Below are 13,613 nucleotides of genomic sequence, written 5' to 3'. Positions count from 1 at the left end.
TTCAAGTTGTTGTCACCATCGGACCACCCTTTGCAGGGAAAAGTAGAGTTAGAAAAAGAGGTGTAAGTAGTGTAAAGTCTCAGAAATTAGCTACGCAAGCTCTCCTACACTCCAGAAACAACACAGAACATATTGCATGTGAGCAGACAAAATGTGTATGCAGGGTCATTCGCCTTTCGGCAGCCCAATGCAAATTGGAATATCAATAATCAATTAGTTTAGCATTTTTTAGTATGATGAAAGCAGAGTTATGAACAAAATTACCATAAATATATTCATGTGCAGTAAATTGTTATATTTGTGCCAACAATACATACTGTAGACTACAAAAAATAAGCTAAAAGGAAGGGTTGTAATAAGTTTAATATCTCACTGTGCTCTGTACAAAAAAATTTTATAAATCCACTAACATGCACAGCTAACACAAGGCCAAATTTAGCACACAGGGGTTCATCCTTCAGAACTGCTAGGCAAGCATTACAAGACAAGAAAGGGACAACTGCAAAATGGGCATTGTACTATTTCTGTGCGTCAGAGTCAGCATGCCATTGGATCTTTTTTTCCTTGTTTGGAATGGCATGATTTACCTAAATGGGGTCACATAGAGAAAGAGTAAAAAGCTTTGGTGCCCGGCGCACCTTTAAAGCCGACGGTTAGATGGGAGATAATGTCATCTGATCCTGAAAATCCTTCTAGCGCAGCAACGAAAATGGCAGACTGTATACATCGAGCTCCTGCTTCGGTAATGGTCTTGTCATGGCTTTCTAGTTTATGCCACGTAAACCGTCATTAAAGAAAGCAAAGTTATTTCTCTGATGTGATTTCTTACCGCCGTATCACTAAGGGAGGGGTATCTCCTTTTAATATTATCTATATACTTTTGGGTAATGTAACATGCCGCAATTACAAAAGAATTTATTCCAACCAGGGAGCTAGTGCCCCCTGCTGGATAGAGAGGTGCAAGTATTACGTGTTTGAAAATGGAAATATGTACCTGTATTTAAGTAAAGCTTATTAGACACAAATACAAAATTAAGATCCTTCTGAGCATTATGACACCATGGAGAATCTGAAAATCCGAGGTTATGCTGTGTGGGTGGTTTGGATTAATTTATGCAAAGCAAACTTATTTTTTGCATTCTTACCCTTAGTATCTATAACCCATAATGTTTTGCTTTTATGTTTATCCATCCATCCATCCATTTTCCAACCTGCTGAATCCGAACACAGGGTCACGGAGATCTGCTGGAGCTAATCCCAGCCAACACAGGGCGCAAGGCAGGAAACAAACCCTGGGCAGGGCACACACTAGGGACAATTTAGGATCGCCAGTGCACCTAACCTGCATGTCTTTGGACTGTGGGAGGAAACCCACACAGACATGGGGAGAACATGCAAACTCCACGCAGGGAGGACCTGGGAAGTGAACCCAGGTCTCTTTACTGCGAGACAGCAGCACTACCAATGCACCACCGTGCTGCCCTGCTTATGTTTATACATTTTGAAAATTAAAAAAAAAAAAAAACTAAAAAGGGGACTACCATTATTTCATTTCATCAAGAAAATTTACAACATGGATATAAAATTTAAATAAAAAACTTTATTTTCCATATTTAAATACATGGTACAAAGAAAACATTCAAATACTTCAAAAGCGCAACTCTGCTTGGAAATACTTTAGAAGTGCACAAGTAAAAATTGCAGGTGCAAACAGCACTACACATAACTGGGGATTTAAACAGTAACATACATTTGAGGGTAGAAAAACAAACACTATTTAAAAACATAGACAAACACTGTCAAATTAATTTAACTGTGGAGTAGTGCATACAGTTATATTTAAACAATAAAATAGTTATACGACTATTACATATTTTCCAGCATCAAATGCAGATGAACAATTAACAGTTTAGATATTGCAGTATATTTAGTGTTATACAGATGGACTAACTGAGATCAGGAACTTCATCCTCCAAGATTTTCACAATCTGGGCTGCAGAAGGACGCATATTTGGATCCTCATTGGTGCATGCCCAAAAGATCTCAATTGCTTTCTGGTAAGACTCATTAAATTCTTCCATGCAGAGAATAGGTCGGGTGCCTAGTGACTCATAATATGCATCTTCATCAAAGTCCTCTTCATCAAAAGTATCTAAGATATGAAAATGGGGGGAGGGACAAATTACAAGGCTACTTAAGGTATATATTTATTTCTCTCATATTTACTAAACTTTCTTAAATCACAAGGTGAGTAAATAGTCACTTTATTTTTTTGCTGTAGCTTACTTTAGTTTCCCTAGACCAAAGCTTGTCTCTGTAAATTGTAGTTTAAAATGTAGCACACAATTGGTTAGATTTGAATATATTTATAGCTTATCATTTTTCACTTCAGAGTTTAAAAAAAAAACAAAAAAAAAAAAAAAAAACAAAACACACATGTAAGAAAGAAAATGCAGATGAGTATGATGTTTGCTGTATATGTGCTGTAAACTGAAAATTCTTGTAAAATATACATGAAAGTTACCTTCATCATTCTCATCATCCCTCTCAAGCATTTGAAGGTGGGGCATACACAGAGTCATCATTTCCCATAATGTTAGTCCGTAAGCAAACACATCAGATTTGTCAGTAATCATACCATCTTCAAGGGCCTCCTTAGGCTTCCATGGTTCAGTTCCAATGTATAATGCGTTTGGATCAGTCACTATAAACAAAGATAAAACAAAGTTATAATTTCAAGTTTGTGACTTTATTCTTCAGTCTAATGCATTTCTAAAAATAAGTACATTTCTTACTTGTTTTATGTGCTCAGAGAAACAGGAAATTAAAGTAAAACATATGCAAATGTCCAGGTATAGAGTCATTATATTACGTTCTTTTGGCCTACATTAATTAATTTCTACAAGGCCTCATCTTTCATTTTTTTAACCTAGCTAACATCACAAAGTAGTAAACAGTTGCATTGCAAGAAGTTATAGGACTATGCCACGTAACAAGCACATAACCACTGCCTATCAAAACATACTGACTGTCTGACACTGAATACAAAAAGGACATGTTTTAAAAGAAAATAACTGAAGCTTATGTCATATTCAGAAATCAGAGAGGACACCAATGACTGATTTATGGTTATGCAACTAAATTATTTTCTTGATGATTCACGAAGAAACTGTGTTCACTGATTTACCTTGCATATTGTCATTTAATTTGAGACAAATTCCAACATCACAAATTTTTATGCTTTCAAAGTCCCCTTTAATCACAATGTTACCAGATTTAATGTCACCATGTAACAATCTCTTCTCATTATGGAGATACTGTTAATAGAAAAAAAAATATGTTAATAAAGTGTACTGTTGTACTGCTATATTTTATGCAAGTAGATGTAAAATTGATAGAATCAGTTTCCGTACAGGAGTTTTAACTATTAACTCCTACAGTAAAATGACGTAAAAACAGTAAAATGTTTATAGAGACGTTTTATAAAGCTCAAGTAAAGCTTTTATCATATCCCAATACTAACACTTCAAAAAGAACACTGCTTTTTAAAATCCACTGACCAAGAACTATGTTAAACATTAAAAAAAATGGCCTTAAGGGAGAACAATATCACAAAGTTGGGTGGGTATGGCAGTATCTCCAGTGTGTATATATCAAGTAAAAAATTAATTCAAGGAAGAAAGTGTGATCACATAAAATACAAATCAAGTAGCAGCAATAAACATTTGTTTATCGTGGAAAACATTTTGACAATGTATACATGCATGCTGATTTAAATACATCCGAGTAATTTACCCAATTAGGACGGAACTCCTATATTATATTTGCTCTTTATAAAGGATAGTTAGATGAAATGTAGGCTTGTTAGGGAGGACTATTTTCTATTGCCATTAGCTAAGCAGGTTTCTTTCTTAAAATGTGCCACAATAGTTGTCTATCAGGTAGGATTGATTTTAACACACTAGCAAAATATAAAGATGAAAATTTTAAAATACTAGAAGATAACTGCAAAATACACTAACCTTCCAATAATTTCAAACTTATGTATCATAACTCTCAGCAAATTGCATTTTTTCTTTCATCCATTTGGGAATGAAGCAGTCAGAATATTTAAATCCAATGTATAAAATCCAATTTATTCTCTTTTACATAGTAGATTTTCAATTTCCATATGCAATTAATTTAAAACTGTTCACAATCAATTTAATTCTATAATATCTGGAAGATTAATCCCAAATCTTAGAATTATGATGTATTTTCTTTGTTTAATTCACTTGTTACCAAAGTCGGAGAACTTTTTTTTTTTTTTTTTTAAAGCTCCAGTAGAGAGCACTGTGAAAAGTGCCATAAAAATACAAGCCTGTATTGTCAGTCTAGTGTTCAAGTGTATGGACCATACAAAACTACTAATGGTTCAGAAAGTATTATAGGATATATAGATCACATAAACATTCAGCAATATGGGTGATAAAAAGCTCTATTCTAGTTTCAGGTCCACTGGAGACTCACCTTTTCCTCAGCAGGCTCTGTACACTTTGGGACCTTTACATACAATAGAAAAAGTCTATACTACGTACAGGTGTAATATGAAGCAACAAAACGCAACCCTTCTCTCTGTTTGCTTTTGATTTTGCAAATACCTCTAAATCCTTCAAGCAAATTTTCTACTTATGCAGTACATTAACAGAATGTAACAATCAATACAGTTTACTAAACATTATGTTGAACGTACCATAAGGCCACGTGCCACATGCAAAGCCACTTGTAAAATAGTAGAGGCAGGAAAAGGACCACCATTTTCTTCCCTTCGCTTCTCTATAAGGTCATTAAGGGAATGCTCTCCACCATACTCCATTGCCAAACATCTGGATCCATCACTAGATGTAGCAAGGGCTCGAAATCCTAATAAATAAATAAAATCCAATGACAATTGCATATGAAATACACCTTTGTGCATCATAATGCACCATTTGGCAGTGCAATTTTGTTATATACAGTGCTGCGCAAAATAATTTGCTTTATTATTTTCTGCATTGCCACACATTTTTCAGAATAGCACAGAGATTCTTTTGGAATTAAGTACCATACAGAGAACAAATAGGGAAGGCATAAGGTAGTGAATGGTCCACGACTCAGTTCAATTAGAGGGATTATACTAGAAACAGCTTTTTAAATACATCAAGTCTGATATACACTCTGCAAAAGGTATAATCTTACTAATAGAGTGAATATGTCAGCACGTTAGTAGGATCAAATGAGTTTCCAAAAAATCTGTAAAAAATGTTAAGTCTAGTGACTTAGAAAGACTGATAGAAAGTTGCTTGATTTTTAGCCTCTGAGACACTGCTCAATGAACATTAGACACATGGTCCAAATAGAAAAAAATTCTTTCCAGAGAGAGAGAGAGAGAGAGAAGCTGGGAGCATGCGCCAGGAGCAGGTAAAAAATAGCTTCCAAAACAAGTTATACGATATATCATGAAATCACCCAAAATCCTGAACTCCTAAATTCTGTATTTTAGCTTAGGCTGAAAATACTTTTTTTTTTTTTTTAAATGTTCCAAGGTTTAGAACTTTGGGGGAAAAAATGCAGTTACTGTATTTCCCACCTAGGCTCATAAGAATTTAGGAGTTAACCTTCTTAAACTCAAAGGAGTAGAAATCAGCTGAAGCCAAGAAATATTTAACATTTGGAATGCCATAGTTGAAGTCTGGATTTAAATCCCATCAATACTTTGTGGCAAGAAACAAGGATATTATGCTTAGAAAACTACAAATGTCACTGAAATGGAGCAGCTTAGCAACTCATTACACAACCCTTAGAAGCTACTTAACCTACCTATGCTCCAATTGTAAAAAATGTATGTAAACACCATCCAACCTCTGCTCCTTAAGGATAAGCTGACTGAGATGGGAGTAGATTCACACCTTGTGGCATGTATCATGGACTCTCTTACAGACAGACCTCAATATGTGCGTCTTGGGAACTGCAGGTCTGACATTGTGTGCAGCAATACAGGGGCGCCGCAGGGGACTGTACTTTCTCCGGTCCTGTTCAATCTATGTACATCAGACTTCCAATATGACTCGGAGTCCTGCCACGTGCAAAAGTTCGCTGAGGACACTGCTATTGTGGGCTGCATCAGGAGAGGGCAGGAGGAGGAGTACAGAAAGTTAATCAAAGACTTTGTTAAATGGTGCGACTCAAACCACTTACACCTTAACACCAGCAAGACCAAAGAGCTGGTGGTGGATTTTAGGAGGCCTAGGCCCCTCATGGACCCTGTGATCATCAGAGGTGACTGTGTGCAGAGGGTGCAGACCTTTAAATATCTGGGAGTGCAGCTGGATGACAAATTGGACTGGACTGCCAATACTGATGCTCTATGTAAGAAAGGTCAGAGCAGACTATACTTTCTGAGAAGGTTGGCATCCTTCAACATCTGCAGTAAGATGCTGCAGATGTTCTACCAGACGGTTGTGGCGAGTGCCCTCTTCTACGCGGTGGTGTGCTGGGGTGGCAGTATAAAGATGAAAGACGCCTCACGCCTGGACAAACTTGTTAAGAAGGCAGGCTCTATTGTAGGAGTAAAGTTGGACAGTTTAACATCTGTGGCAGAGCGACGGGCATTAAGCAAACTCCTGTCAATCATGAATAATCCACTGCATCCACTTAACAGTGTCATCTCCAGACAGAGTAGCTTCAGTGACAGATTTTTGTCACTGTCCTGCTCCACTGACAGACTGAGGAGATCGTTCCTCCCCCACACAATGCGACTCTTCAATTCCACCCGGGGGAGTAAATGCGAACATTAATTTTATTTTAATTCTTTTCATTTTTATTACTATTTAATTTAATATTGTTTCTTTGTATCAGTATACTGCTGCTGGATTATGTGAATTTCCCCTTGGGATTAATAAAGTATCTATCAATAATGTATCCTTTCTTTATAAGTCACCATAAATAAATACATCAGCCAAAGATACAAGTTTATTATATATATATATATTGTGTGTGTGTGTGTGTGTGTGTGTGTGTACGCGTTACATATTCACTTCCAAACCAGATCTCAAATAGTGAACACAGAATTTTTAGTGCTGTAATCCCAATATGTTATTATATGGAAAATGAAATGTAGTATAGAACACATACCAAGGAGCTCGTTCTTAAATAAGTATGGTGATAACAAGTAAACAATAACCTGAAATAAAGAACTTACCAACAATGTTTGGATGTTGCAAAGTTTTTAAAACCTCTGCCTCATCATTTAGCCTTTCCTGGTAGATTTTATCACTTGAACCTGTCATATTGCTATTAATCTTCTTTACTGCCCATGGAGATTGTGTACCTTTGCCTGCGCTATTAAACAAAAACATACAATTTGGTTATCCCATGTGCAAAAGTGATGACCTTTTCAAAATATTTCATTATCATGTAAACTATAAGTAGGCAGCTTGTACAAACATTGAAAAATGATAAGAATTTATAACAGTTCTTAGTAATGATAATTTTGATTTAAAAGAATAATTTAAAGTTAAAACAGTTCTTTTGTAATCGTAGCATCACTGTGTTTTACTGGGTGGAGAATGCATCATAAGCTGCACTCTGCCATTTGTTTTTCTGATGGGCTTAATCTTTTTCTCTCACTCCGTTAACTTTTAATTACACCAAAGCACCCACAAGTAATGGCTTCAGGCTTACTGAGTATCACACATGAGCATGTGTACACACCAGACGGGGCTCCCTAAATTGTAACTACAGTAACTTTGCCCTTTTTAAAATGACTGGATCTAATTACATGCTGTATTCTGATTAGTATATGTTGGGTTTAATTTTATATCAAATTATGTATAAATTTACAACTAAAATATTTTTCTGTAGAAAAATGGAAAAGGAAATCATTTTTGACAAGTCATTTCTGTATTTTAAAGCATGACCAACATAACGGCATGCACTATTTGTTGGTATCTTTTTAAAACTATTTGTGAAACATGCATACAAAATAATGTTTTTGGAAAGACTACCTCTGAAGCAAAAGAAAAATGTTCCTATAGGATTTGTTAAGACTTTACTCAGAAATACAAAAAAATCTTTCAGATGACAATTCAATGTTAAGATTAAAATTGCTTTAATTTATATTTTTATTTTCGACTCCATAAAGCTGAAGTTGCCATTCATAAGGCAAGCCAACATATTTCAAAAGAATCAAAATTGATTCATGAAGACTAGTCGAATGAAAAGAGCTACAGAGTGGAAGATTATCCCACTAATAAAACTTATTTACAGGTAACAACATAATATCAGGAAGTTCACACATACATCCTGCAAAAACCAGCACACATCTTAGCCCACAGATGTTAAAATGTTTGTCATGACTTTACAATTCTTAAGGCTCCCAATGGTAAAGGAAGGCAAGGTAACCTAATTAAAAATACTAAAAACAGCAAAGGAAACTTTAAAATGTCACATAGTAAAAGCAATTGCATGTAATTATTTTAGTACTTGCATTGAATTGAAATTACCAATGCAAGTGATTTTTTTTAATACTTATTCTTTAGTTATTCTGCGACAGTTTTAGATTTGCATTGTAAAGATGAAGGAATGCATACAGTATCTCACAAAAGTGAGTACACCCCTCACATTTTTGTAAATATTTTATTATATCTTTTCATGGGACAACACTGAAGATATGACACCTTCATACATTGTAAAGTAGTCAGTGCACAGCTTGTATAACACTGTAAATTTGCTGTCCCCCTCAAAGTAACTCACACAGCCATTAATGTCTAAACCGCTGGCAACAAAAGTGAGTACACCCCTAAGTGAAAAATGTCTAAATTGAGCCCCAAGTGTCAATATTTTGTGTGGCCACCATCATTTTCCAGCACTGCCTTAATTCTCTTGGGCATGGAGACCTTGTGCTCCTCCACCTTCTGTTTGAAGATGTCCCACAGATACTCAATAGGGTTTAGGTCTGGAGACATACTTGGCCAGTCCAGCACCTTTACCCTCAGTTTGGGGTCGTTATCATGTTGGAATACTACCCTGCGGCCCAGTTTCCGAAAGGAGGGGATCATGCGCTGCTTCAGTAGGACACAGTACATGTTGGCTTTCATGGTTCCCTCAATGAACTGTAGCTCCCCAGTGCTGGCAGCACTCATGCAGCCCCAAACCATGACACTCCCACCACCATGCTTGACTGTAGGCAAGACACACTTGTCTTTGTACTCCTCACCTGGTTGCCGCCACACACGCTCGACACCATCTGATCCAAATAAGTTTATCTTGGTCTCATCAGACCACAGAACATGGTTCCAGTAATCTATGTCCTTAGTCTGCTTGTCTTCAGCAAACTGTTTGTGGGCTTTCTTGTGCATCATCTTTAGAAGTGGCTTCCTTCTGGGATGACAACCATGCAGACCAATTTAATGCAGTGTGCAGCGTATGGTCTGAGTACTGACAGGCTGACACCCCCCACCCCTTCAACCTCTGCAGCAATGAAAATAGACTCATATGTCTATTTTCAAAAGACAGCCTCTGGATATGATGCTGGGCACGTGCACTCAACTTCTTTGGTCGACCATGGCGAGGCCTGTTCCGAGTGGAACCTGTCCTGTTAAACCGCTGTATGGTCTTGGCCACCGTGCTGCAGCTCAGTTTCAGGGTGTTGGCAATCTTCTTATAGCCTAGGCCATCTTTATGTAGAGCAACAATTCTTTTTTTCAGATCCTCAGAGAGTTCTTTGCCATGATGTGCCATGTTGAACTTCCAGTGACCAGTATGAGAGTGTGAGAGCGATAACACCAAATTTAACACACCTGCTCCCCATTCACACCTGAGACCTTGTAACGCTAATGAGTCACATGACACCGGGGTGGGAAAATGGCTAATTGGGCACAATTAGGACATTTTTCACTTAGGCGTGTACTCACTTTTGTTGCCAGCGGTTTAGACATTAATGGCTGTGTGTCGAGTTATTTTGAGGGGACAGGAAATTTACAGTGTCAAACAAGCTGTACACGGACTACTTTACATTGTATCAAAGTGTCATAAAAATGTGAGGGGTGTACTCACTTTAGTGAGATACTGTAGGTCTACACAAACTTATGAAGAACGTTTTGTGTTGTTTTTCCTTCTTTATACTATCATAAACTATCATATTGTAAAGGCTAATAGCCATTATTCTAGTAGCTGCTAAGGCCTACTTTAAAGCAGTAGTTAAATCACAACACTAACAAAGAAACAAACACACCAGATAGACGATTACAACAGAATGTGTATATTACGAAAATGCTTTATCAATGATTTTTAAAATCTGAGAAATAATGTCAAAGCTTTCAAAACTGGTGGAAAAATGCCGATGCCGTCATTAAGATTTTATTAAAGCTGCATATATAAGAAATTATGTGCAAAAGGATACATGACATGCAGTATAAAGGAACCCAATATATTCTGGTAACCTGTACTTTAACATTTATTAAAATAATCCTTTTAGCGACTAATGTGTGTGATAAAAAAAAACCAACACTGTAGTAGGTCATTTGAAGTATTGATTTATTTTACACAATAAGAACATTTCCTTTTTGTAGACTAGTTGTCTCATGGGTTTACTATGCAATATATTCCTAACAGAAAACAAATGCTTGTGATAAGGACTGTGCATTTACAAAATATTTCACTGACCGCTTCATTAAATAGACGCTGACACCAGTTCCATAGCCAAGTTTTTGCATGAAAGGGGAAGCTGGTACAAGAACAGGAGTTCCAAGAGAGCCACCTAAAGATAATTATGAAGAAAGAAAAAAAAAAAAAAAATCACCCTAAAAGTTATGAGAGTTTTACGACTACTTGATTTTATCTTACTAAGTTTCTAGACAAACACAATAATCCATAATTGGTAAAAATAAATAAATAAATAAAAACAAACAAAACAAATATATTTTTACTCACTGTAATATTCTCAAGTCCATTTATCCCAGTTTGGGTTCATGAGGGCCCAAAGCCAACGCATTTCAGATTTCTCACACACACAGACTCGCTCAGAGAGAGTGCTTATAATCTTCAGTTAGTCTAACCTGCACAGCTTTGGGGGCCCCCTCATGCACATGCGTACATTAAACAACTTCAATTTTCAGTTGCAAATTAACACAAACACATTTTGACATTAAAACCAGCATATGCAGGGGAAAACATTGGAACAATGTGCAAACTCCACACAGACAACATGCAGTCAAAGGGCCACTCTTAGTTATTCTGATGTTTACTAATATATCACAATTAGTCCATTTTTATAAAAGAAAACTGTATTTTTATAAAAAGTCAAACACAGGTCAAAACCTAAAATCTAACTGAAACCAAAATATTTGATATTACATACCAGCTCTTAACTTCATATTCTCCTGCTTGCACGGAGTTTTAAAGTTACTGGTTGGCTCCATGAAATTAAAATATTTCAAGCGTCAAATCTCTTGAAAAAATACCTGAAGTAAAATAAACCTAGTAACTATTAAAAAATAAATATGAGTAAAATTGATACATTTAAAACACAAAAGCTTTTGTATTTACATCTAGTCTGATGTTTTATTTAATGTATGTTTTAATCACTGCTTTGTATTCGTTCTCTTTTATTTACATTATACTGTCATTAACTCATGGGAGAGTAAGAATTTCATTTTTGTTCACACAAGGTATTTGAACCAGAACTTAAAGAGGAATACTCACAGCAGATGAGATACATTCAAAGAAACAGATTCTACAATGCCCAGGTAATCACATTATTGCTAATCTTGTATTAGACTAGAGCAGTCACACCACTAAGGCTTAAATTTCGTATTTATTACGTAAAGAGCTCAAGTATTATTCATCTGAAAGGAGGGAAACCATATCACTTGTGCGTTAGTACTTATTTAGTCAATGTGTACATTAGTCTATTACTAAATTTGACCACAAATTTGAAAATGTAATAAAATCATTAGAGCACAAAGGATCGCAACGAAATAGCAGCATTATATTAACAAGTAACATCACATCTCGTTGTGTTGCATTTATGACCAAGCGGATTATGTAATTAGGCTAGGCTGGACGATTTTGTAACCTCTCATTCCCTCCATCTCCTCAGTGCATTAAATCAAATTTGCCATTTAAAAATTTACGATATATCTTTATTAAACTTTCAAAAAATGAATTGCATCGAGCAACATGGTAAAGGTGTATTATTGTCGTTACTCATACATTTTTATTACTGTACTATTTTCACAAATTTTGTGCAGATAAGTATCAGAAGTAGGAAGAATTTAAACAAAATAAAAAACATTAAACATTTTAATGTACAAGCATGTAAACTAGAAGACGAATTTTTTTTTTCTTTTTAAAATAGCGTGTTGCCAGAACTTGGGTGATTTGGGGTAAATAATCTACTGATAATGAAGGGAATGTTGATCCCACTCTACTCTCATGTTGCCATCAAACATCAAAAATAAACGATCTCGACGACATTATCTGCATTTAATAAAGATTTCAAATACTGTACATGTGCTGTACATGACGACAACTTAAACTAAGACTTTTCAATCTCTTTATATAAACCTCTTTATACAAATACAAAACACCGTTACATTTCAGTCGAAAGGACTGATCGGCCTCGTACCTACTTACTGGTTTTATTAAGTTCAACCATACAGACTTCACATGGCAAATTAAAATATTTTTACCAGCCTTTAACACAATTTCCGAATTTTACATTGATCAAAAACAGCAGTGAGGTTTTGCAACAAAATGTCATTAAACATGCGTATAACAATAACATACTCACTTGTAAACTCGACCGAGTAAACACCGCAACGGCAAACGCGCTTAAATTTCAAATAAAAGAGACGTCAACTTAGCAGGCGAGTACGGCGACCGCAAACGGACAAACAGTGCGAACTCACGTCAGTCTCCAACAGACGGCGAAAAGCTCCCTGGAAGGTGAGTTGCTTACATTGATCTCCATCCCCGCGTATCTTTTATCTTTTTTAAGTGGAACAGAGTAGATAAATATTAGCGAATTATAATGCTGTAAACGCTGTATATAGTATTCATCCCGAGCGTGTTTTAAAATCTCACACTCTTTGAACCAGAGAACATCTTACCTGTGTACACTCTGCTATTCAGTAAGCAGCTGGGCTGCAAGTAATGATAACTTTAGTCTCAAGGAATTACATCTTCCATAGCTCTTTCTTTCTTCTTTTTCTTGGGATTGGTTATTACTGCATGCCCATTACTACTAGGATTGGCACATGCTTTGAGTTTTGCTACTCAGTGGGCCACCCTCAGTTAACATTATGTAATTTAAATGTCATGGTTAGCTCATTTTCATAATCTTGATCTGATATGAAGATGCTGGACAGATGGATTAATGAATAAATAGACGTACTTCCTTTCTTGGCTTACTCGTTTCTAATAGCACTCTGCATTTGATTATAATAATAATAATAATAATAAATAATACATTTTATTTATATAGCAACTTTCCCATGCTCAAAGCACTTGATTACTATAGTTCAAATCAGGGCAACATATCCTTTGAGACAATGGTAAGCTTCACACAAAAGTGCTTCTCTTTATTTATGCTT

General features: G+C 35.9%; 1 protein-coding gene across 2 annotated transcripts; it reads right to left on the bottom strand.

The window, feature by feature from the left end:
* Positions 1-1,580: 1,580 nt before the first annotated feature.
* pbk (PDZ binding kinase) lies at positions 1,581-12,915 on the bottom strand. 2 transcript variants are annotated; one of them, XM_039748468.1, is made up of 8 exons: positions 12,812-12,915; positions 11,378-11,480; positions 10,684-10,777; positions 7,220-7,359; positions 4,733-4,902; positions 3,188-3,317; positions 2,525-2,704; positions 1,581-2,152 (listed from the first exon to the last, which is right to left on the bottom strand). In XM_039748468.1, the coding sequence occupies exons 2-8, from the start codon at positions 11,436-11,438 to the stop codon at positions 1,947-1,949; spliced, it is 981 nt and encodes a 326-aa protein (XP_039604402.1). In that variant the 5' UTR covers positions 11,439-11,480; positions 12,812-12,915; the 3' UTR covers positions 1,581-1,946. The 2 variants fall into 2 exon arrangements, with proteins under 2 accessions (XP_039604402.1, XP_039604403.1); XM_039748469.1 differs by lacking the exon at positions 12,812-12,915 and having other exon boundaries at positions 11,378-11,496.
* Between the last annotated feature and the right edge of the window lie 698 nt (positions 12,916-13,613).

Source organism: Polypterus senegalus, chromosome 3 (genome assembly GCF_016835505.1).
Source record: "Polypterus senegalus isolate Bchr_013 chromosome 3, ASM1683550v1, whole genome shotgun sequence".
Classification (NCBI taxonomy): Eukaryota; Metazoa; Chordata; class Cladistia; order Polypteriformes; family Polypteridae; genus Polypterus; species Polypterus senegalus.
Note: the sequence above shows the minus strand (reverse complement) of the source record. Positions and strands in the feature narration are given on the sequence as shown.

What these genes read in the sequence shown, in the direction of transcription:
- pbk (XM_039748468.1), bottom strand. Translation starts at nt 11,438, where the DNA reads ATGGAGCCAACCAGTAACTTTAAAACTCCGTGCAAGCAGGAGAATATG. An exon ending in GAATATGAAGTTAAGAGCTG is followed by an intron (nt 10,778 to 11,377) that starts GTATGTAATATC and finishes AATTATCTTTAG; the next exon opens with GTGGCTCTCTTGGAACTCCT. An exon ending in GCAACATCCAAACATTGTTG is followed by an intron (nt 4,903 to 7,219) that starts GTAAGTTCTTTA and finishes TTTATTTATTAG; the next exon opens with GATTTCGAGCCCTTGCTACA.